The sequence below is a fragment of the Rhamphochromis sp. 'chilingali' genome, assembly GCF_963969265.1.
Source record: "Rhamphochromis sp. 'chilingali' genome assembly, chromosome: 15".
NCBI lineage: Eukaryota > Metazoa > Chordata > Actinopteri > Cichliformes > Cichlidae > Rhamphochromis > Rhamphochromis sp. 'chilingali'.
In genome coordinates, this window is record NC_137942.1 from 143,492 (window position 1) to 165,497 (window position 22,006).

General features: G+C 44.1%; 1 protein-coding gene across 4 annotated transcripts; it reads right to left on the reverse strand.

The window, feature by feature from the left end:
• Positions 1–49: 49 nt before the first annotated feature.
• maptb (microtubule-associated protein tau b) lies at positions 50–20,588 on the reverse strand. Of its 4 annotated transcripts, none has more exons than XM_080905917.1 (10): positions 10,702–20,588; positions 10,332–10,400; positions 9,775–9,815; positions 9,544–9,601; positions 9,388–9,467; positions 4,163–4,312; positions 4,006–4,087; positions 3,788–3,897; positions 3,279–3,446; positions 50–3,178 (listed from the first exon to the last, which is right to left on the reverse strand). In XM_080905917.1, the coding sequence occupies exons 1-10, from the start codon at positions 10,796–10,798 to the stop codon at positions 3,146–3,148; spliced, it is 888 nt and encodes a 295-aa protein (XP_080762043.1). In that variant the 5' UTR covers positions 10,799–20,588; the 3' UTR covers positions 50–3,145. The 4 variants fall into 4 exon arrangements, with proteins under 4 accessions (XP_080762043.1, XP_080762044.1, XP_080762045.1 ...); XM_080905918.1 differs by having other exon boundaries at positions 10,332–10,397; positions 10,702–20,587; XM_080905919.1 differs by lacking the exon at positions 9,775–9,815 and having other exon boundaries at positions 10,332–10,397; positions 10,702–10,773.
• Between the last annotated feature and the right edge of the window lie 1,418 nt (positions 20,589–22,006).

The following is a 22,006-nucleotide window of genomic DNA, read 5'->3' on the forward strand; positions in this document are numbered from 1 at the left end:
CTAATATTACCATGGTAACAGGTAATGACTCAGATCGGTGAACTCTTCTTCACGTTTGTAACCAAAAACATTTCTCTTCACACTATAGGTTTATCGATGTGAAACTGTGGCTGACCTCTGACCTTTAACTGCTCTGTGAGTGAAGCTGGCATTAGATGACAGTAGAAACATTAGCGTAGCATTTGCCACGAGGCTGTTCAGCTGTCTTGAACAGATGTTGAGTCTGTTGCCGTCAATGACCTGATCAGATTGTTAGATTTAAGGTCAAAGGTCAGGATTCAGCTTCATCTGATCTTGAAGGTGACCATAGACGGATTTGAATCAAACTTATTCATTCTGCGATCACAACAGTATCCTGGTATCTGAGCTCCACTGATGATGGCGGTCTGTCACTCAGGGTGAACCTACGACTCTGGTTGCTGAACTGAGACCAGCAGAGTTTGTTTTTAAACTCTGTTTTAATGAATCTGCTTCCTGGATTAGGGCTCAGGTGAGTCACCACAGGTAACATGAACAGGTGTTAGATGGGAACATGATATCACGTTTCATGCTTTGCCTGAGGACATGCGTGCAGCAGAGGGAGATTTTAATTTCAGGCCAAAATGAAGCTAATCACGAGTGTGTGTTTAAATAGACATTAATGCATTTACATGAAAATACAGCTAGATCGTTTCCAGCATTTAAGGACCGTGGACCTACCGGTATGTGCGTTTTTGGTTATTGTTTTGCCACTGTCTTCATGGATTTAACTATATTTTCTATCTGGTAATGCTACTTCTGCAGGCGTGTCCGTTTCAAGTTTTGGAGAACCAAAGTGTGAACTGCACACAGTGGACTGGCAAGGCTATTACATGTTTTGCCGTGACACTGGTTTGTACAGGTGATGATTCTTGTGGTTTTGAGCTGATGTGGACTAATTGCAGCCAGTTTCATATTGAAAGACATCCCATAACATCCATCCATTCGCTTCTGCTTATCCTTTTCAGGGTTGCGGGGGTGCTGGAGCCTATTCCAGCTGTGATAGGGGGCGAGGCAATAAAAGGCTGCAGATAGCTGCTAACTGCGGCTCCAAGCTAAAATTTTAAACTGATTTTGCCGCGATTGTGCATATCTCATAATAGTCAACCTAAAAACCTCACTCTGGCCTACCATGAACTGTTTACATCATCTGTCCATCCAGACAAAGGGCATGGGGGGGTGGAGCCTATCCCAGCTGTACTCCTGTCTGTCACAGGTCTAACAGACAAGCAGGTGTTTGGACTGTGAGAGGAACCCAGAGAACATGCTCGAGCTGGGATACAAACTAGGAACCTCACAACAGTGCTAACCATTGCGCCTGATGTAGTATTCAGAATGGCGTTTTTCTGGTTTGGTTTCATCACTGGGTCTTGCTTAGGGGAGATCGGCAGACGGATTAGTGATCTGGATGCTGTACCTGTCCTTCATGGTGTAGAGTGAGCGGATACAATGCGCTTCCTCTGAAAGGGGGCTGGCCTCCCTTAGAGATCAGGTGAGGAGCTTAGCCTGCTCGAAAGGAGCCAGTTGGGGTGGTTTGGGCATCTGACAAGGATGCCTCCTGGGTGAGGTGTTCCAGGCATGTCCCACTGGGAGAAGTCCCCGGGGAAGACCCAGGACACGCTGGAGACATGATATCTTTCTAACCCTGGGAACGACAAGGTGACTGGGGAGAGGGAGGTCTGGACTTCTCTGTTTAGGCGACCCGTCCCCGGATAAGTGGAAGAAGCACATAAATCTGATAAAACTGCTTCCTTTTTATGTTGTTGACAGCGGTTATGAGGCTGGTGTCATGGCGTTTCTCTGCAGTGATGAAAAACTTGTCAGATTCAAGAGAAACTTTATTGGTACAAAGCACTTGAACAGCCAACAGGCAGAGAGACACAAATGTTTTGGCACCTGGTATCAAACGGCATTCTGGGTATTTTTTTTAATGATGGTGGTGGTGAGGGGTTGGTACAGCACGTCAGCAAAAACACAAAAGAGATATGATTGGTAGAAAGATGACATCAGAGAGATAGAGGCTCGATGATTGGACACATTTTATGAACAACGCTAATAACACTCTTCCTGTTTCCAGAGTCACGTGACTTAATGTTTCACTTTTTCCCACCGTTCTCACACTTCCTGTTTCCTCCAGGAAGTGCTCAAGACAGATGTTAAAATAATGGCGAGTTCAAGCTTCAGATGCTTTTTCATCGACTCAGTGCTCAAAACGAAACTTCTGCACAGCGCAGGCGGACTAAGGATGATCTGATATCCTCGTGTCGGTGTTGTTCCCACATCATCATAATAAATGTTGTTCCAGGTTCAACATTGCAAGTGACCAATCACATTGTTGTGACGTCATACTTTTGCAAGCCAAGCGATTTATTAATTTATGAAATTACAATGTTGCAAGGACAATCTGTATAATGCTTACAGTTTATTAAAAACAGTATCCTGAAATGCAAAGAATTCAAATTGCTGTATTGTCGGACAAAGGCGGTTTCTCACAAGTAGATTATATTTTTAAGGTGTTTTTTTCCGAAGTCGCAAAAGTATGACGTCACAACAATGTGATTGGTCACTTGCAATGTTGAACCTGGAACAACATTTATTATGATGATGTGGGAACAACACCGACACGAGGATATCGTGCGGTGGACTAACTGGGACACGTTCACGGCCGTGCGTCTGTCGCCAAATTCAAAACGAGCTCAAATTTTCTTCAAAGGTCAGATTAAAGAGCGGGCTCCGGGTATGGGGGGGGCGCTGTGGGCATTTACGCATCACAGGTTTGTGGAGTCTGTGTGTGTTTAATCGCATTTAACGCCGTTGGGTCTTTGATCAGGTTTTTAAACGCTGAGCTGATCAGCTTACCACAGGAACTCTTAAGGTTAAACATTTATCATATTTATTCATTCATTTGTCACTGCTCAGCTTAAAGTTGATTCGCAGTGGAGATAACAAATATAAGTGAGGCTGATCATGTGACCCTGGGTGAACTCTGGGTGATTTCTGATTCATAAAATCTCTCCAATCCTCGGTAGCTTTGTGTAACATGTATGATGATTTTTTTTTCTTCCATTAGGCCGTTTCCTTGGTGACAGCAGGGGGGGCAGGGTCTGTAGGCACAGGGTTTGTCCAATCACAGGCCTTGTTTGGCGAGAGAGGCGGACACCTTACGGAAAGAGGAAGTGGTGTGTTAGCATATGTTATGTTTTTACTTTGTGATTTTTTTTTTTTTTTAATTTTTTTTTTTTCTTCCCCGGACTTCTTACCTCATCGGCCAGGGTGTCGAGGGGTGGAGTTTCAGTTGCATTAAGACTTCCATGGGAGGAAGTGTTGCTAAGATGACAAGGGGAGGAGTCAGCCTGGATGATGATTTCAGCACCGTGGTCGGTTCGAGCTTTGGCGCTCTCTCTGAAGCTCAGCTTCTGAGTCTCGATCTGCAAACACACACGCAGGTGTCACATGACTGGGAATCAGGTCACATGACAAAAATGTGCTGCTCCTGAGCTGGGTGTGTAAAGCGCCAAATAAAAGGACAAAAGAAATTATGCTTCCACTGTAAGCGGACAGAGTTTACAGCAAAGGACAAATTAGGTCACGTGACACCGGTGACCTGCGTGAGCAGGGCCGAAGACGTCTCCATTTACGGAGGAGACAGCAGGTCTTCTGCGTGCAGGACGTTGTTTGAAGTTTCTATGACACTGCGGTGTAACAGAGGAGTTGGGAGTGCTGACTCTGCTCCTCCGACCCCCATGAGGAGGTGGATGTTAGTGCGTACCTTCTTCTTCCCTCCTCCCGGCACATGAGTGACGTTCTCCAGAGAGCCGACTTTGGACTGAACGGTCTTAAACTCCACCTTCTCTGACTTGATCTCCACCTTCCCTCCACCTGAGGAGTAGAGCGAAGAGATCAGCCGGTACTACTCGTCTGTGCTACTTTTTATTGATCAGCTCTCCACTTAATCTCGAGATATGTGATTGTGGTGTGGAACGTTACCTGGTTTGTGGTGGATGTTGTCTTTGGAGCCGCACTTTGACGTCACATTACTGAGATCCAGCTTCTTGTTGATGATCTGAACCTACAGACAGACAGGTGAGTGTCAGGATCTACCTGAGAGTCAGCTCTGCACAGCAGGTGGACGGATGTACGTTACCTTGCCCCCTCCAGGTGAGTGTTTCAGGTTCTCCGTGGACCCAACCTTTGACTTCACATTGCTGAGGTCGGGCATTGGATGAGAGGGGAGGGGGGGCGTCCGTCCACGAGCACAGCCAGGAGACCTGGGGGGGGTTCGGACCACCGCCACCTGCAGAATGGCAGAACCATTTTAACCACCGGTACCAGTTACAGACACTGTCAGAACCAGTCCTTCTGTTATTGGCTCTTAAAATCCTGCTCCTCACATACAAGGTCTTAAATAATCAGGCCCCATCTTATCTTAATGACCTTGTGGTACCATATCACCCTGGCCCCGCCCCTCCCTGAGCCTGGTTCTGCCGGAGGTTTCTTCCTGTTCAAAGGGAGTTTTTCCTTCCCACTGTCGCCAAAGTGCTGCTCATAGGGGGTCATATGATTGTTGGGTTTTTCTCTGTATGTATTATTGTATTGAATTCTATTCTATTCTAAAGTTTGCAGATGACACTGCAGTGATAGGATGCATCGCGCACAGGCAGTCCAAACAGTCGTTACATTAATTGTGAGGTGATGCGCTCATCAGTGAAAATGAAGACCTGCAGTTTTACTTAATGCTGTGTAAATCACACAGAACTACACACATTATGTACGGACAGTGTTGGGAAGGTTACTTTTAAAATGTATTCCACTACAGATTACAGAATACATGCCCCAAAATGTATTTTGTAACGTATTCCGTTACGTTACTCAATGAGAGTAACGTATTCTGAATACTTCGGATTACTTAATATATTATCATGCTTTTACAACTACATGAATGTGATTTATTACTATTACTGAAGTTCCGCGGGTCTGAACCGTAGTAAAGGGACCTCTGGCTAATACGTCAGGTTCCCTGTTGGGCTCGTAGCTGAAAACTAGCTTTACTTTGTTGTCTGGGTCAACTTTGCTTGCGAGAGAGAGAGAGACAGAGAGAGGCGTTGAAAGGCTGCTCCAACAGAACTTATTGTTTCGGATGAAAACACGAACACAGCGTACAGTCGAGTCGTAATAGCTTACTTACAACTGGGCTTGTCAGGCACTCTTCTTGGCTGCAGTGGTTATTATTATATTTACATGCTTCCAGCTCCCGTTTCTGCTTGACGATAACTCCTGCTTTTCGACTCTCCTTTTTCTCCCTCCTCGCGCTCACAGACACATAACGTGTATGGCAGTCCATTCTCCCTGCAGCACGGACTACACTGCCCATGAGGCTACATTCTTTAGGGCTATGTCTGTAACACTCTACCTTTTAGCTTAGCACAACAACAACAACAAAAAAAGGCGCTCTCTCACCCAGGAAACACAGTCACAAAGAGAGCGCGTCACCCTGTAACCATGGCAACCGTAACGCTGCCGCCTGGAACAACAGAACGTAGCTGTCCAACAAAACCGAAACAGTCCCGACCCGCCACAATATGAAACAGGAAAGTACCGCCGTGTAATCAATTTATTTCAACAAAGTAACTGTACTCTAAATACCACCTTTTTAAACGGTAACTGTAACGGAATACAGTTACTCATAGTTACTTATAAAGATGGCGCCGGTGAGGTCGGCTGCCGTCACGACTGCTCCGACCACTTTTTCTTTGTCTTTGTTTTTTAAGTTAGTTTTCAGCGTTTCTAAATCGGCAAAATCATCACCATTGGGTACATTAGGTATGACAGTGACACTCTTGTTTCTATTGGTACACAATGTACTCACAATTCGAAGTTTTTAACTCCGGATCCGAGCTGGCCGAGTGAGATCTCGAGGGAGAACAAAGGGAAGCGGCGGCGGCCTAGAGGGAAGCGAGCCGGCGTCAGGAACAGGCTGAGAGCTCGTGCACACCGCACACCTCTGCCTAGCATCCTGCTCGCCAACGTCCAGTCACTGGAGAACAAGCTTGACGACCTCAGGGCCAGGATAAAGTTCCAGAGAGACATTCGGGACTGCAATCTCCTCTGCTTCACCGAGACATGGCTGAACCCAGCGGTGCCGGACCACGCCATCCAGCCGGCCGAGTTCTTCTCGGTTCACCGCATGGACAGGACACGGGACTCGGGGAAGTCAAGGGGAGGCGGCGTGTGTTTAATGGTGAACAACAACTGGTGCAACAGTGCGAACGTTGTTCCTCTCACACGCTCCTGCACACCAAATCTGGAACTACTGTCCATCATGTGTCGTCCTTTTTATCTACCTCGGGAATTTACATCGGTCATTGTAAGTGCCGTTTATATTCCACCACAAGCGGACACGGTCACCGCCTTATGCGAGCTGCATGAGGCACTCACACAGCACCAGACACAACACCGGGACGCTGCGCTTATTGTGACGGGGGACTTTAATAGCGCCAACCTCAAACGCGCAGCGCCGAACTTTTATCAACACATCACCTGCCCCACCAGGGGTGAAAGGACACTGGACCACTGCTACACTACGGTCAAGGACGGCTACAAGGCACAATCCCGCCCCCCGTTTGGCAAATCTGATCACGCCGCCATCTTCCTCATCCCAAAATACAAACAAAGGCTGAAACAGGAAGTTCCGGTTCAGAGGAAGGTCGCGCGCTGGACGGATCAATCGGTGGCCGCGTTACAGGACGCACTCGATGACGCAGACTGGGGCATGTTCAGAAACAGCTCCGACGATGACGTCAACGTGTTTACGGAAGCGTTGTGGGATTCATCGGGAAACTAGCGGATGATACCGTGGAGACAAAGACTATCACAACGTTTCCCAACCAGAAGCCGTGGGTGGATAAAACCATCCGCGACGCTCTGAGATCCCGCACCGCTGCCTACAACACGGGACTCATGACGGGGGACATGGACCCGTACAAAGCCGCGTCATATAACGTGCGGAGGGCGGTGAAAGAGGCGAAGCAGCGCTACGGGAGGAAACTAGAGTCACAACTCCAACAGAGTGACTCTAGGAGCCTGTGGCGGGGACTAAGGACAATAACGGACTATAAAGCACCAACAACTGGTATGACGAACGCGGCCGTGACTCTGGCAGACGAGCTGAACACTTTCTATGCTCGCTTCGAGGCTGCAGCTAAGGTCTCCAACAATGCTAGTGTTAGCGGCGCTAACGGCTGCAGACAGGAAGATACTGCCAGCACCGGAAACGTGCTCGTCATCTCCGAGCATGAAGTAAGGAGAGCCTTCAAGAGAGTGAACACCAGGAAAGCAGCAGGACCAGACGGCATCCCAGGTCGTATCCTCAGAGACTGCGCATACCAGCTAGCTCCTGTGTTCACTGAGATATTCAACATCTCTTTATCTCAGTCGGTGATCCCCACATGCTTCAAGGAGTCCATCATTGTTCCTGTCCCGAAGAAACCCCACCCTGCTTCTCTCAATGACTATCGCCCTGTAGCCCTCACCTCAGTAGTGATGAAGTGTTTTGAACGCCTGGTCAGAGACTTCATCATTTCTTCACTACCAGACACACTGGACCCACTACAGTTCGCTTACCGTCCAAATCGTTCCACAGACGATGCCATCTCTCATCTCCTCCACACATCACTCACTCACTTGGACACTAGAAGGGGGAATTATGTTAAAATGCTCTTCATAGACTACAGCTCTGCATTTAACACCATAATTCCCTCCACACTCACCACCAAGCTGGAGCATCTGGGACTCAGCTCATCTATGTGTCAGTGGATCTCCAACTTCCTAACTGGCAGACCACAGGCAGTAAGGATGGGCGGACATGTCTCAGCCTCCACCACTCTCAGCACTGGAGCCCCCCAGGGGTGTGTTCTGAGCCCCCTGCTGTACTCTTTGTACACATATGACTGTGTGGCCACTACCAGCTCCACCACCATCATCAAGTTTGCTGACGACACCGTCGTGGTGGGCCTGATCTCTGATAACAACGAGACGGCCTACCTGAAGGAGATTAGGAATCTGGAGAACTGGTGCCAGAGGAACAACCTCCTTCTAAACGTCAGTAAGACAAAGGAGCTGATAGTGGACTTCAGCACTAAGCAGGAGAGGAACTACCAGACCCCCGTCATCAACGAGTGCCCAGTGGAGAGAGTGGACAGCTTCAAATACCTCGGAGTTCACATCACGCAGGACCTGTCATGGTCCTGTCACATCAACACCGTGGTGAAAAAGGCCCGACAGCGTCTCTACCACCTCAGACGCTTGAGAGACTTCCAACTGCCCTCCAAGGTGCTCAGGAACTTTTACTCGTGCACCATAGAGAGCATCCTGGCGGGAAACATCTTAACCTGGTTCGGGAACAGCACCATGCAGGACAGACGAGCTCTACAGAGGGTTGTGCGGTCAGCTGAGCGCACCATCCGCTCCGAGCTCCCTGACCTGCACTCAATCTACAGCAGGCGGTGACCTCAGCCATCCCAACAACAGACTGTTCTCTCTGTTGAGGTCAGGAAAGCGATTCCGCTCCCTGAAGACCAACACAGAGAGACTGAGGAGGAGCTTCTTCCCGCAGGCGATACGGTCTCTCAATCACACCACCACACAGTACTGACCCACACATATGGTTCTTACACACACACACTGGACTTTCTGGACTTTGGTTTTGCACAACACTGGTCACTATATTCTTCATTTCCGGTTAATACTTGTACAGCTGCTGTTATTGTGTATATATTTATTTATATTTAGATTCCTTCATACATTCTTATATAGTTCTATATTGTGTATTGTGTATTTTGTTGTACAGTTATTTTATTTTCAACTTTAATTTATATATTTATCTTATTCTTCCCAGTTAAATTTACCCTTCATTCTAATTTGTGTTGTACAGTTATTTCATTTTTAACCTTAATTTATATTTTATTCCTTCCTAGTTAAATTTACCCTTTTTAATTTTTCATATTTATTTCCTATCTTATTCATAGCCTTTTCCTTTTTTGTTCTCTTTAGGTCACGAGCAGTTGTCCAAGCATTTCACTACATATCGTACTGTGTATGACTGTGTACGTGACAAATAAAATTTGAATTTGATTTGATTTGATTATTTTGTATTTTAAATACGTAACGGCGGTACATCTATTCCGTTACTCCCCAACACTGTGTACGGATCATTTCAGTAACATGCGTGCTCTGGAACAACATAGTGACTGCAGACAGAACGACCCTGCTGAACCAGTAACCCTCTGTCAGAGTATCTATACACTGCTGTACTGCTGGTTTGACTGCAGTAAAGCGTATGAATACTTCAGCACCTATCTCAGGTGTTCTCACCTTCTTCACCTCTCTGTTAGGCGTGGACGATCGGCTGGCGGGAGAACGACTTCCTGGACTGCTGACGCCGTCCACGGACTCTGACAGACAGACAGACACGGGTTAGTGGCTCTGATGGGTTAAACTGGTGTGACTGGTTATACTGGGTCAGTGTACCTGTGCTCTTGGCTGAGATCATCTTGGCTGCTCTGGCGCCTCCTGCTGTCCTGGAGGCCTGAAACACAATGTCGGTTACCATGGTGAAAAGGAGCGAGGTCTGAAAGCTGTGAATTTGGGAAAAATCTTCCAGTTCGTGAACATTTCCCATCATCGTGTTGGCCTCGTGCATGGCGCCAGCCTCTGGGAACAGCTGATTATTGATTCCGATCAGTAAGTGTACAGATTTACCTTCATTGATTCTTCAGAAGTTGCCTTCACAGCGGCTTTTTCTGTGGGAGGATTAAAAAAATATCTTAATGTGGACTAATAATCAAAGAACAGCCAGAATTCGTCGATCGCTGACTCTCTGACTTTGGTAAAAGTTGCTGCTCGTCAGGTTTTTTTCATGTTCATCTTATGTGGAGCAAGAGTCGCTTTCTTCTCCGGCTCCAGTTAACAGCCATCCAATCAGAGTGGAGGGGTGGAGCAAAATAAGTTGGGAGTAGGGTTAGGATTAAAGCTCAGTCAAGTAATCAGTTTCTCGTAACACCTTTAGTTATCGATCAAATTGAATTGTTGTCTTTAAATGTTTTTAAAACTAAACTCAAAGGCCTACAGGCTGCCTCAATAATGTGTAATTGTTTTGTGTAATTTTAACTTTGTTTGTTCGTATGTATTTGTCTTGAAATGTGCTGCCTCTTGGCCAGGACTCCCTTGAAAAAGAGGTCTTTGATCTCAACGGGACATTCCTGGTTAAATAAAGGTTAAATAAATAAATAAAAATGTCAGTAATTATTGTTACCAACCTTCCATCTTCTGCGTTTCATAGGCGGGGCCATCTGTGAGGGGGGCGGAGTCTCCATCCATCTTCACTCCTACAGAGGAGGGGAGGACACAGAGAGGAGAGGTGATGAAGAGGAGTCAGTGAGCATGCTCAGGCACGGTGAATCACCATGATGATGATGATAATGCAGAAATACAATCATAAAAGTCTGAATGTGTCAGCGCAGCTACACCCGAGCCCGCTCTTCCTCCTCCTCCGTGTTAGCTCCGGGCCTAACAGCAGCCTGCGGACTGATCCGGTCACCGCAAACCCGCCGCAGCTGCTCCGAGAATCTCCGAGGAGGAGGATGAAGAGGGTGAAGAGAAGGAGGACGGGCGTTGTCCGGCTCTTACCTCCTGCTGCTGCTGCTGCTGCTGCTGCTGTCGGTCCGTCTGCTGCTCCACCCTGCGCCGCTCTAACAGGGAGGGAGGGGGGCGCAGGCTGCTGCATGCCGGGAGGAAGCTGCCGTTACCATGGCAATCCGTTGCATCCAGACGGAGGAGAGAAAGTGTCGCGTTCTCGTCTCAGGTCGCACGCGATGACGGCGATGAAGTTCCGGCTCTCTTTATAGACATTAAACCAGCTTAAATAACGCGATTCTGCTCCGAAGAGTGAAATTCTCACAGGTGTGAGAGGGGTCACAGTAATCTGAACCGGAACTGCAGCTGCACACAGGTGAGAATAAAACAACATCACCTGATATGTGATTGCCTGGGACACAGAGACACACAGGCTGTGTCCCAATTAAGAGTCTGCACGCTTGAAGTACGCATTTTAAGTGCGGTTACGTCACCGCCACGCGACGACGGCTGTCCCAATTCTAAGTGTGATTCAAATGCATACTCCAAATGCGCCGTCGATTTCCCCAAATATCAAGCGTGGTCCGGTGCACGCTTCGTGGTCCCATATATCCCACAATTCATAGCGCGGCGGTGGATGTGGATAATTTTGCCGCAAAATACGGCAAAAGCGAGCGGCCGAAGAGGTTTTTTTTCCCAAACTTTATTGAAATGATAAAGCGAACAGTCAGTCATTCCAGTTCAGTTTGTACAGTAGACATACAAGGCAAATAAGAGTAACAATATACAGTACAATGAAATAAGAAGGATAAATAAATAAAGGATAAAAAAGAAAAAGGGGGGAATGTGACAGACTTCATAACAACTTTGTACTTGAAAGTTGTGACAGCTCATTCGTTAAACATTTCTGAATGAATTTCAATCAGTGATAAACCTTTTTTATTGGATGTGTGTGTGTATATATGTATATGTATGTGTGTGTGTATATATGTATATGTATGTGTGTGTGTATATATGTATATGTATGTGTGTGTGTATATATGTATATGTATGTGTGTGTGTATATATGTGTGTACATACATACATACATACATACACATGTCACACAGTGGAAATTTGTATTTATCTTGTATATTGTTTTTATTCTGATTTTTAGTGTTTATTTATGAGTGTTGTTTTATTTGCATGGTTTTATTCTGTTTCTATTGCATGGTTTTTAGTGTTTTATGTGACATGGTTTTTATCCACTGTGGACTGGCTGCACATGGGACAAATTAGCTGATAGGGACCACCTGCTGAGGCAGGGGTGTGTCCAGAGGTGGCCTATCAGCTGTGTAAAGACCTTTTAAAAACAGGCTAGCTGAGCACTGAAGAGAGAGGCCCCAGACTGGAAGGTTAATGCAAGATGGCCAGTGTGATGCGGCGACCAAGTCCTGACCTCATGGAACGGCAACAGTAAGAGACAACGCGTGTGATTGGCAGCAGGGCAGAGGTTTACCTCTGCCTGCATTTGTGAGTAGGGTCTCTACTGTTGTTTACTGGGTGCAGCTGGATTGGGAGAGGGTCACCATGGCCATGAGCCAGGGCCGCTTCTGGGACCATTGTTCTGGCCCCTATTTGTTATGTTACAGGACACCGACACAAGGGGAGCTGTGGCGGTGGTCGCATCATGGATTCGGGTGCAGAACGCAAGCCGGACTGGGAAGTGATGGGCCAGCGGAAGGACAAGAAGATGGGAGGCTCTTTCTTGTCTGCTGAAGACGGGGCTGGCGTGGACTCTGCTCTAAAGGAGGAATTCCTGGCCTGCTGATGGACCCATAATGAACATGTGGCCTAATTATAGCAGGGGGGGGGGGGGGTTTAGTGAATGTAGAAAATGGTAGTTTTACGGGTTTTAGAATTGTTTTTAGTAGAGAGCAAACATTTTATTACGTACATTTTAAGGGTGTTTTTATTTGTGCTCTCTGGCCCAGTAATAAACTGTTCCTGATCAGACCTGCTTACTCTCTGTGCCCGTGGTATCTGACTCGCTTGCTCCCCCTTGTATTTTAAAGAATCTTTCTTTTTAGCGTGACATTCTGGCGCCACCGCTTTAGTGTCCGCCGCGCGTTACACACACACACACACACACACACACACACACACTCTGGGTGAATGTGCAGTAGTAGCAGCAAGCAGGTGAATTCTGTACATTAATATGAACAGACATCTGACTATTTTACAGGATGGACAATATAAACATATTTAACCCTTGTGTGGTGTTCGTATTTTTGTTACTCAGCCAGTGTTCATGGGTCTGGTGGACCCGCTAGAGTTTTGGCTTTCCAAATTAACACTATCAAACAATTTTATGTTAAATTACTCAACAGATGTTTACTTCATCCCAATTACAAGACATATGCACAGTAAACATGGTTAATTTTTTCCCTTTACCTTTGTTAGATCACATTTATGAATTAATGTGCTTCTCGTTTTTCTTTTATATAAAATGTTATAAATAAATCAGTTATAATCAAGTAGAGTGAGTGGAAAGACACAACACATTTACACGTGAAAAAATAATTAATTGTTTAATTTTTCTTTTGAAAAAAACTGAACACGGGTCTCACAGACCCGAACACCATACAAGGGTTAAAATGAAAGGAATTGAAATGTACATTGTACCTTGGTTTAGTGTCTGGAAGAGAGTCCTGTCTCAGTCAATTATAGATGATGTTTTTGATTTGATTTGATTTTTATTGATTAGCATTCAAATATCTCAGTGAAAACAGAACAAAGATCTACCACAAAGCAAGAAAGCATGAGACAAGGCTAATCAAAAGGTATTGGCTGAAGCATTTGCTTATTACGCCAACCCTTTAATAAAAGATATTTTTGCATGCAGCTCCTGTACACAGGGCTCGAAGCAAATAATAAAACAAAGCAAAACAAACAAACAAGAAAAAAAAACTTTCCACCTTAGATAAGTAACTACATCAAAGCAAAAGAATCAAGAGGTTTTTTGTTTTGTTTTTTGCTCTTTTCATTCTTGATTTATATATTTTTCTAATACTCTATTTTTAAACATATTTTTAAACAAGGAAAATGAACCACACCTTTTTAAATCACTGTCACAACTATTCCACAGGTTAAATCCTCTAACAGAAACACATCTCTGCTTTATATTTGTCCTCATCTTGTTTTCCTTAAAGAAATCTGTTCCCCTTAAGTCATATTGACTCTCTCTGACTTTGAACAGCTTCTGAGTACTGCGGCAAAGCAAGTTATTTTGTGCTTTATACATTATCTGTGCCATTTTATATTCAACTAAATCATAAAATTTCAGGGTATTCAGATTAATAAACACAATGTTAGTTGGTTCTATATAGTTTGATTGGTTTATAATTCTTATAGCTCTTTTTTTGTAACTTGAAAATATGAAGAGTGTTCGTTTTATATGCATTACCCCATATCTCCAGACAGTAAGTCATATATGGAAGCAACAGAGAACAATAAAGTGTGTATAATGATTTTTTGTTCAGGACATGCTTTGTTTTATAGAGGATAGCAATGGTTTTTGACATTTTTGTTTTCACATGGTTTATATGAGACTTCCAACTCAGCTTATCATCGATTATCACTCCAAGAAATTTATTTACGTACACTCTTTCAATTTCAATTCCATTAACCCTTATTTTAGATACATTTTTCATTTGTCTAGTGCCAAAAATAATCAATTTTGTTTTCTTTATATTTAATGATAACTTATTTACATCAAACCAGTTTTTTAATATATTTAACTCCTTTTCCGCTGTAGTCAGAAGCTGTTCTAGGTTTTTACCTGAGCAGTACAGAGTGGTATCATCAGCAAACAATACACATTTTAACAGTTTGGAAACACTACATATACCATTTATATATAATATGAATAATTTAGGGCCCAGCACAGAGCCCTGAGGAACACCACAAGTTACCTTCAACTGCTTAGATTTTACATTATTGAATTCGACATATTGATATCTTTCATCCAGGTAACTTTTCATCCACTTGTATGCTATCCCTCTTATGCCATATCTCTCTAGTTTATTCATTAATATAGAATGATCAGTTGTATCAAATGCCTTTTTTAAGTCTATAAAAATACCAACAGTATATTCCTTATTATCTATAGCATTAGATATCCCTTCAACAAGTTCCATCACTGCCATCGAAGTGGACCTTTTCACTCTAAAGCCATATTGGTTATCACTTAGGAGATTATGCTTCTCAATATATTTATCAAGTCTATTAACAAATAACTTCTCTAAAATTTTTGAGAACTGTGGGAGCAGTGATATTGGCCTATAATTGGTAAACTGACATCTCTCTCCGTTTTTATGGATTGGAATAACTTTTGCTATTTTCATTTGTGAGGGAAACACACCAGTTTGAAAGGACAGATTACAAATGTATGTGAAAGGTTGCACTATATATTCTATAATACTTTTAACTAATATCATGTCAATACCAAAACAGTCAGTGGACTTTTTATTTTTAAATGTCTTCACAATGTTAATTATTTCTCTATGAGTTGCAGCACCAATAAACATGGAGGACACATTCTGAGTAATATGTTTATTTAGGTTGTTATTATTTCTTGACTCTGGAATTTCTTTTGCTAAATTAAAGCCAACATTTACAAAGAAATCATTAAATTCATTTGCAATGTCTTTAGTTTTATCAAGCACAATATCTTTATCTTTTTTAAAATAATCTGGATAATTCTTATTTTTTGAGCCCTTTTTGATTAGACTGTTTAATATCCTCCATGTTTCTTGTGTGTTACTACTTTGCTCCAATAATTTGTGGTAATATTCTTTCTTACTTGTTCTTATAATATTTACTAATCTATTTTTATATAACTTGTACTTTATTTCAGCATCTTTTGTCCTCTGTTTTATGAATCTCTTATATAGATTATTTTTCTTTTTACATGCATCTTCTATCCCCTTTGTGATCCATGGCTTATTGGATCTGTGATGCTTTCTAGTGATCTTCATTAAAGGACAATGTTTTTCATATAGTGAAATTACTGTTGATAAGAATGCATCATATGCACTATTTGAATCTTCATTTGCAAAATCCTCATTCCAATTGTGTTCCTTTAAGTCCACCTGGAGGGCAGCAATGGCTCTTGTTGCTCTATGTCGTATCATATCAAATATTTGATTCTTTTGTTTAGTTTTAATCCCAAAATAATTTTGAAAAATTGCAAAAACAGGAAGATGATCGCTTATATCAGTTATAAGAAGTCCACCTACTATTTCATGGTCAATTTTATTTGTGAATATATTATCTATCAATGTAGCTGTATCAGTTGTTATTCTACTTGGTTTTATAATTACAGGGGAAAGGGAGTTACTATACATTGTATTGATGAAATCTGTTGTTTTCTGATGTCCATTTGGGTTTAGCAAATCTATATTAAAATCACCACAAATTATTTGCACTTTTTTATCATTTAGGTTGCTAAACATAGCAGCAAGTTTTTCATTGAATATCTCAAGGCATGAACCTGGTGTCCTATAGATGCAACTTATAATTATATTGTTAGCTTTTTCAACATGAATTTCAATAGTGACACATTCCAATACGTTATCTATGGTGCTTGACATGCATTCAATCAGACTACATTTCAAAACTTTATCTACATATAAAGCAACACCGCCTCCTTTTTTATTCACCCTGTTCATTGTAAATAATTCATATCCTTCCAGTCCCATTTCACTAACTTTCTCATTATTGAGCCATGTTTCTGATATTGCAATTATATTAAACTTTTTTAACTTACTTAAACATTCTGTAATTTTAGAAAATTTTTTATACAGGCTTCTACTATTGAAATGTATGACCGACAATGCATTTGCCATTTTAATATTCACATTGAATTGGTCATCTGTATAGTACTCACAAGTATTATTGGTGTTATTGTAGAAGTGGGTATCTGGGTCAATGTTACTTTCAGGGTCATGCATGTTGTGCTCTGCATAGTTAAACGTTTTGAAGTTTGTTTTCTCAGAGTGTGGCAAATTAACCACCTTGACAGTCCTTTTCATAATCAAATTCTTTCTCTTCAATATCTCTGAATGGAAACCTATAATCTGTGTCCAAACTTGTCATTTATGTGTTTTTGTTTTTGTTGTTGTTGTTTCCATTGTTTTTGAGCCGTAAGGCCAGAAACACTTTCCATACCCATTGTTCATTATCCAATCGTCACTTTTCCAATAGATTCCATAGCAGATTCCTGATTATTTATATTGCTCTAAGTCTTTGAGTTCTCTTATCATCACAACTTTCGCTTCTTTGGGATTGCCATTTAGTCTTATCATTACGTTGCAGTTCCTCGTCCATGTCGCTTGTATCTTATTTTGTTTTCTCAGGCTGCGTGCCTGTCTTGCAATTTCAGCAGTCTTTTTCGTTAAATGTTCATTTAAATACACACCAGTCCCTTTTAGCTTCTTACCCTGTTTCAGTAACTCAATCTTTGTTTTGTGACTCACAAACCGAAGAATGATTGATGGCTTTGTTTTACTGTCTTTTCTGGGGAGCGTGTGGCATGCTGCAATATGATGTCTCTGCTTACATTCTTCGTTTGAAGGAATTTTATCACTTGCTGTTCAAGCGTTTGCAGCTCCTCTACCGGGGCATCTTCACCGTCTTTACCTCCACCAGCTGTTACTCTGGCGTAGGTTCGGTGTTGCGTCTCCAGTCCACTTATGACTAAATCATCCATTCTTGTGTATTGTTCAAGGTCCTCGATTCGCCATTCCAAGTCGTCTATTTTCTTGTCCTTGTCCTTTATGAGGTTTTTTAGTTGTTTTATTTCATCCATTAGGTCATGTAGCATACCTTGTTGTTTAGCCACTTTGCTCAGTTCATCAGACATGAAATTAAGCGATTTCCTAATCTCCTCCAACTCCTCTTCAACTGCTGGGTTTGCTTTTTTAGGCGGCATTTTGAAAATGATGAGATTGGTATTTCCTTGTGATGGCCCGTTGAAATCACTGTTGATTTACTTCTTGGTGCCTTGCTAGAGGAGCCTGGGCCCAGTGGCTGCTGGAGGATCCTGGGCCTGGTGGAGCAGGAGGATCCTGGGCCTAGTGGCTGCTGGAAGAGCCTGGGCCTAGTGGCTGCTGCAGGAGCCTGGGCCTGGTGGCTGCTGGAGGATCCTGGGCCTAGTGGCTGCTGGAAGAGCCTGGGCCCAGTGGCTACTGGGGGATCCTGGGCCTGGTGGAGCAGGAGGGTCCTGGGCCTAGTGGCTGCTGGAAGAGCCTGGGGCCTAGTGGCTGCTGGAAGAGCCTGGGCCCAGTGGCTGCTGGAGGATCCTGGGCCCAGTGGCTGCTGGAAGAGCCTGGGCCCAGTGGCTGCTGGAGGATCCTGGGCCTAGTGGCTGCTGGAAGAGCCTGGGGCCTAGTGGCTGCTGGAAGAGCCTGGGCCTCTGATGATGTGAGAGGGCGGGTGTGTGTGTTTAGGGCACGGATGGCTTGGGGATAGAAGCTCCTCTTGAGTCTCTCTGTCCTTGCCCGGATGATGCGGAACCTTCTACCAGATTGCAGAAGCTGGAACAGTTTGTTGCCAGGATGGGACGGGTCCTTCAGTATCTGCGCTGCTCTAGTCCGGCATCTCCTGGTGTAGGTGTCCTGAAGCGGGGGGAGAGCAATCCTGCAGCAGCGTTCTGCTGTACGGATCACTCTCTGGAGAGCTTTTTGGTCCTTCACACAGCTGTTCCCAAACCACGATGTCATGTTCTGTGTGAGGATGCTCTCCACAGCGCCTGTATAGAAAATCCTGAGGATCTTTGGAGAGACCCTGAACTTCCTCAGTTGTCGTAGGTGATACAGGCGCTGCCTAGCCTAATGTATTAATTCTGGTTGTGTTTACGGACCTTGAACCTATATTATGTGCTACATGGCGCTCAAAAATTACATCAAAATGTTTTAGTACAACTTTGGTCAGCTACGAAGCCACTTGGTGGATTGTTGGAGCTTACGGCTGCCATAGTCAGGAGCCTCGCAGAGTAACACGTACCGTGCTTCAACGTAATATTACCATATTGTGTGCGTATAAGGACCCCAAAATAGCTCCTGTTAAGAGACATGCTTACAAAGTGGATTTCAAACTCAGTCACTCAGTAGAACATGTGAACAGAGCAGCTGCGAGAGAATTCAACATTAATGAATCAATGGTACAGAAGTGCAGGAAGCGAGAAGAATGAGATGAGTAAAGTTCGATTTATCTGACTGTTTGGTTTTGCTTAATGCGCCTTTTAATCTGGTGCGCCTTATGGTCTGAAAAACAGGATAGCTTATCTTTCTTGTAGAAATGTGCTCCAAATAAAGAACTTTGTGTTGACAAGACTGTAACGTAAAGACTGAACACCTGTCACAGGTGTTGCAGCGGTTGCTCTGCAGTCCTCAAGTGTGAGTGCAGTAGAGCTGCATGTAGTTGGTGGTGTTTCCTGTCTGTAATGTCCTGAAACTTTGAGCCACACCTGAGGTACAGATGTGCGTTTCTCATTCTCTGCATGCGAGAAGCAGAAGGTGAAGAACAGCGAATGACTGTTGAAGCGCCGTGGTTCCTGTATTTTCTTCAGTTTCTCACCTGTGGCGGACAAGAAGGTGCACCTGATGCTCTGAAGACGCACCGTTAAAATCAGTGCAGGAGGAAACTAACAAATCTTAGGCTCTCGCTGTGTCCATCAGCTCAGCATAGCTGTGTGACTCAGCACAGGTGAGCTGTGTTATCCGCTGCTGTTTGTAGGTTTTGGAAACTTTCCGAGGAGCATCAGAAACAGCAGACTTAAAAAAGAGGATGCAATAAAGAACAATGTTCAGGGTTCTTTATTGTCACTCACCATGAAGAAACGCAACACAACGAGAAGAAGTTATAACAAGTTAAGTTAAATGACCTGATTAAAATCAAATAAATAGAAAAGTAAAAATAAATAAATACATTTAATCTTCAGAAGCATGGGAGTCCAGCACAGTTCAGCCATCCATCCATAAATTATAATGTATAGTGGCATATACTTTTAGCTTTAATAATCTAAACATGTTCAGGTATAAGTTTAAACATAATGGTGTTCCAGCTCCCCTTAGCAGATAAGAAGTTAGCAGGTCCACCACAAGGGGGCGCTCTAGTGTACTGAAGTGAAGCATGGCTTTGTACGATCAGCCTATAAAACCGTTAAAGCGTCCATGTAATCCAATTCATCATGACATGGTGTTTTTGTTTATATGTGATTAACATTTGGATACTTTTGTAACACAGGGAGTAGGCCCGACCCAGTCCACCTGCCCCTCCTGCCCTCCCCTAACGGCTTCATCGGGTCAGGTAAATAAAGCACTGGAGGCAGCAGGACAGGCTAGCAGCACTCACTGTAACCAGTAGGAAGTGTTTTGAGAGAGAGCGGTGCTGCCCACCTTTAAAACCACATACCAAACCCCTGCGGTGCAACATTATCCTGCTTCATAACCTCGTTCCTCCATATTTATCTGATCTTCATATGTACTCGCCCCCTCGTACACTCCGCTCTTCTTCAGCTTCCCTTCTGTCTGTTCCACGTGCTCGCCTGGCTACCACACGACTCAGAGCCTTTAGTTGTTCTGCCCGAGACTTTGGATGCACTTCCAGCAGATCTTCAGACCACCAACTCTCTCACCACTTTTAAATCACGTCTTAAAACCATCTGTTCAGAATTGCATTCCCTTCATCATGACTCAGTCTTAGTCCATTTTACCTTGTTTAGCTTTTATACTTCCATACTTATTCTTAGATTTGTTTACCTTATGTTTTTATTTTGTAGCACTAATGTAGGGAAACCTTCGAGGTCTTTAAAGGTGCCTATAAATAAAATGCAATATTATTATTATTATTGTCTGTGAAGGTTCTCAGTCATCCAGGTCATCGTAGTCAAAGGAGCTTGCAAAGAAAAGCGTCTGGACTTCTATAAGTTGCTTGAAGACGTTTCACCTCTCATCCGAGAAGCTTCTTCAGTTCTAAGGTCAAATGGTGGAGAGTCCCAGATATAAACCTAGTGGGAGTTTCCCCCCACAGAGGGACAAAAGGACCCCCTGATGATCCTCTAATCACCTGAGCCAAGGTGTGAAACTGGGCGTGGGTCCCAATCAGCCAGAGTTTCGGGTGAGCTCATTGTGAAACCTGGCCCCACCTTATCATGACCTCAGGAATTCGCATGATAAGGTGGGGCCAGGTTTCACAATGAGCTCACCCGAAACTCTGGCTGATTAGGACCCACGCCCAGTTTCACACCTTGGCTCAGGCGATTAGAGGATCATCAGGGGTCCTTTTGTCCCTCTGTGGGGGGAAACTCCCACTAGGTTTATATCTGGGACTCTCCACCATTTGACCTTAGAACTGAAGAAGCTTCTCGGATGAGAGGTGAAACGTCTTCAAGCAACTTATAGAAGTCCAGACGCTTTTCTTTGCAAGCTCCTTTGACTATTATTATTATTATTATTATTATTATTATTATCATCCTCTGATCACAACTCGTAACTCAGGCTGAGGGACAGTTCTCTGCACAGCACTGCCAGAGCAAACCTGGGGAGAGCCTCAAACAGGCCAAGGAGGCCGACAGGAAGAGGATAGAGGGTTTTCTCAACCCCCACCAAGCCCTCACCAACTACAAAGGCCAGAGCCCCCAACCCCAACAGCAGCCTCAAACTCAAAGAGGAGCTCAATTCCCCCAAACCTGATTTTGTTCATCTGCACATCTTCAGTGAGAGAAATATTTCGTTCTTCATCCAGGTGACTTCTTCAGTCTCAGCTGACTGCAGGTTTCCCCAAACTTATAAACAGGACATTTGCATTGGATCAAATGCAAATGGAGTTACTTGGATGAGTGACGAAATGTTTCTCCCACTGAAAACGTCCAGATCAACAGAATCAACTTTTGGGGATTTACTTACCTGGATGATTGGGCATGCATCAAGAAGCTCAATTCCTTTTTTGCTTAGTTTGAGACCACACCCTAGACCACTCCCCCTGCTCCACACCTCCCCCTCATTCTCCCTGCAAGAGCATGAGGTCAGGAGGTCACTGAGAGCAGTGAACCCCAGGAGAGCTGCCGGTCCCGACAGTGTCCCAGCAGCTGCGGTCAAGGCCTGCACGGGCCAACTGGCAGGGATCCTCACCAGGCTGTGCAGCATCTCCCTGACTCGTGCCACCGTTCTCACATGTCTGAAAGCCGCCACCATTTTCCCATCCCCCCAAACACTGGCGTGGACACCCCAGTGACTACTGACCTATAGTCCTCACGTCTGTCGTCATTAAGTGTTTCTAGAAGATGTGTCTCAGTGTCTCACTGATTTTCTGACAG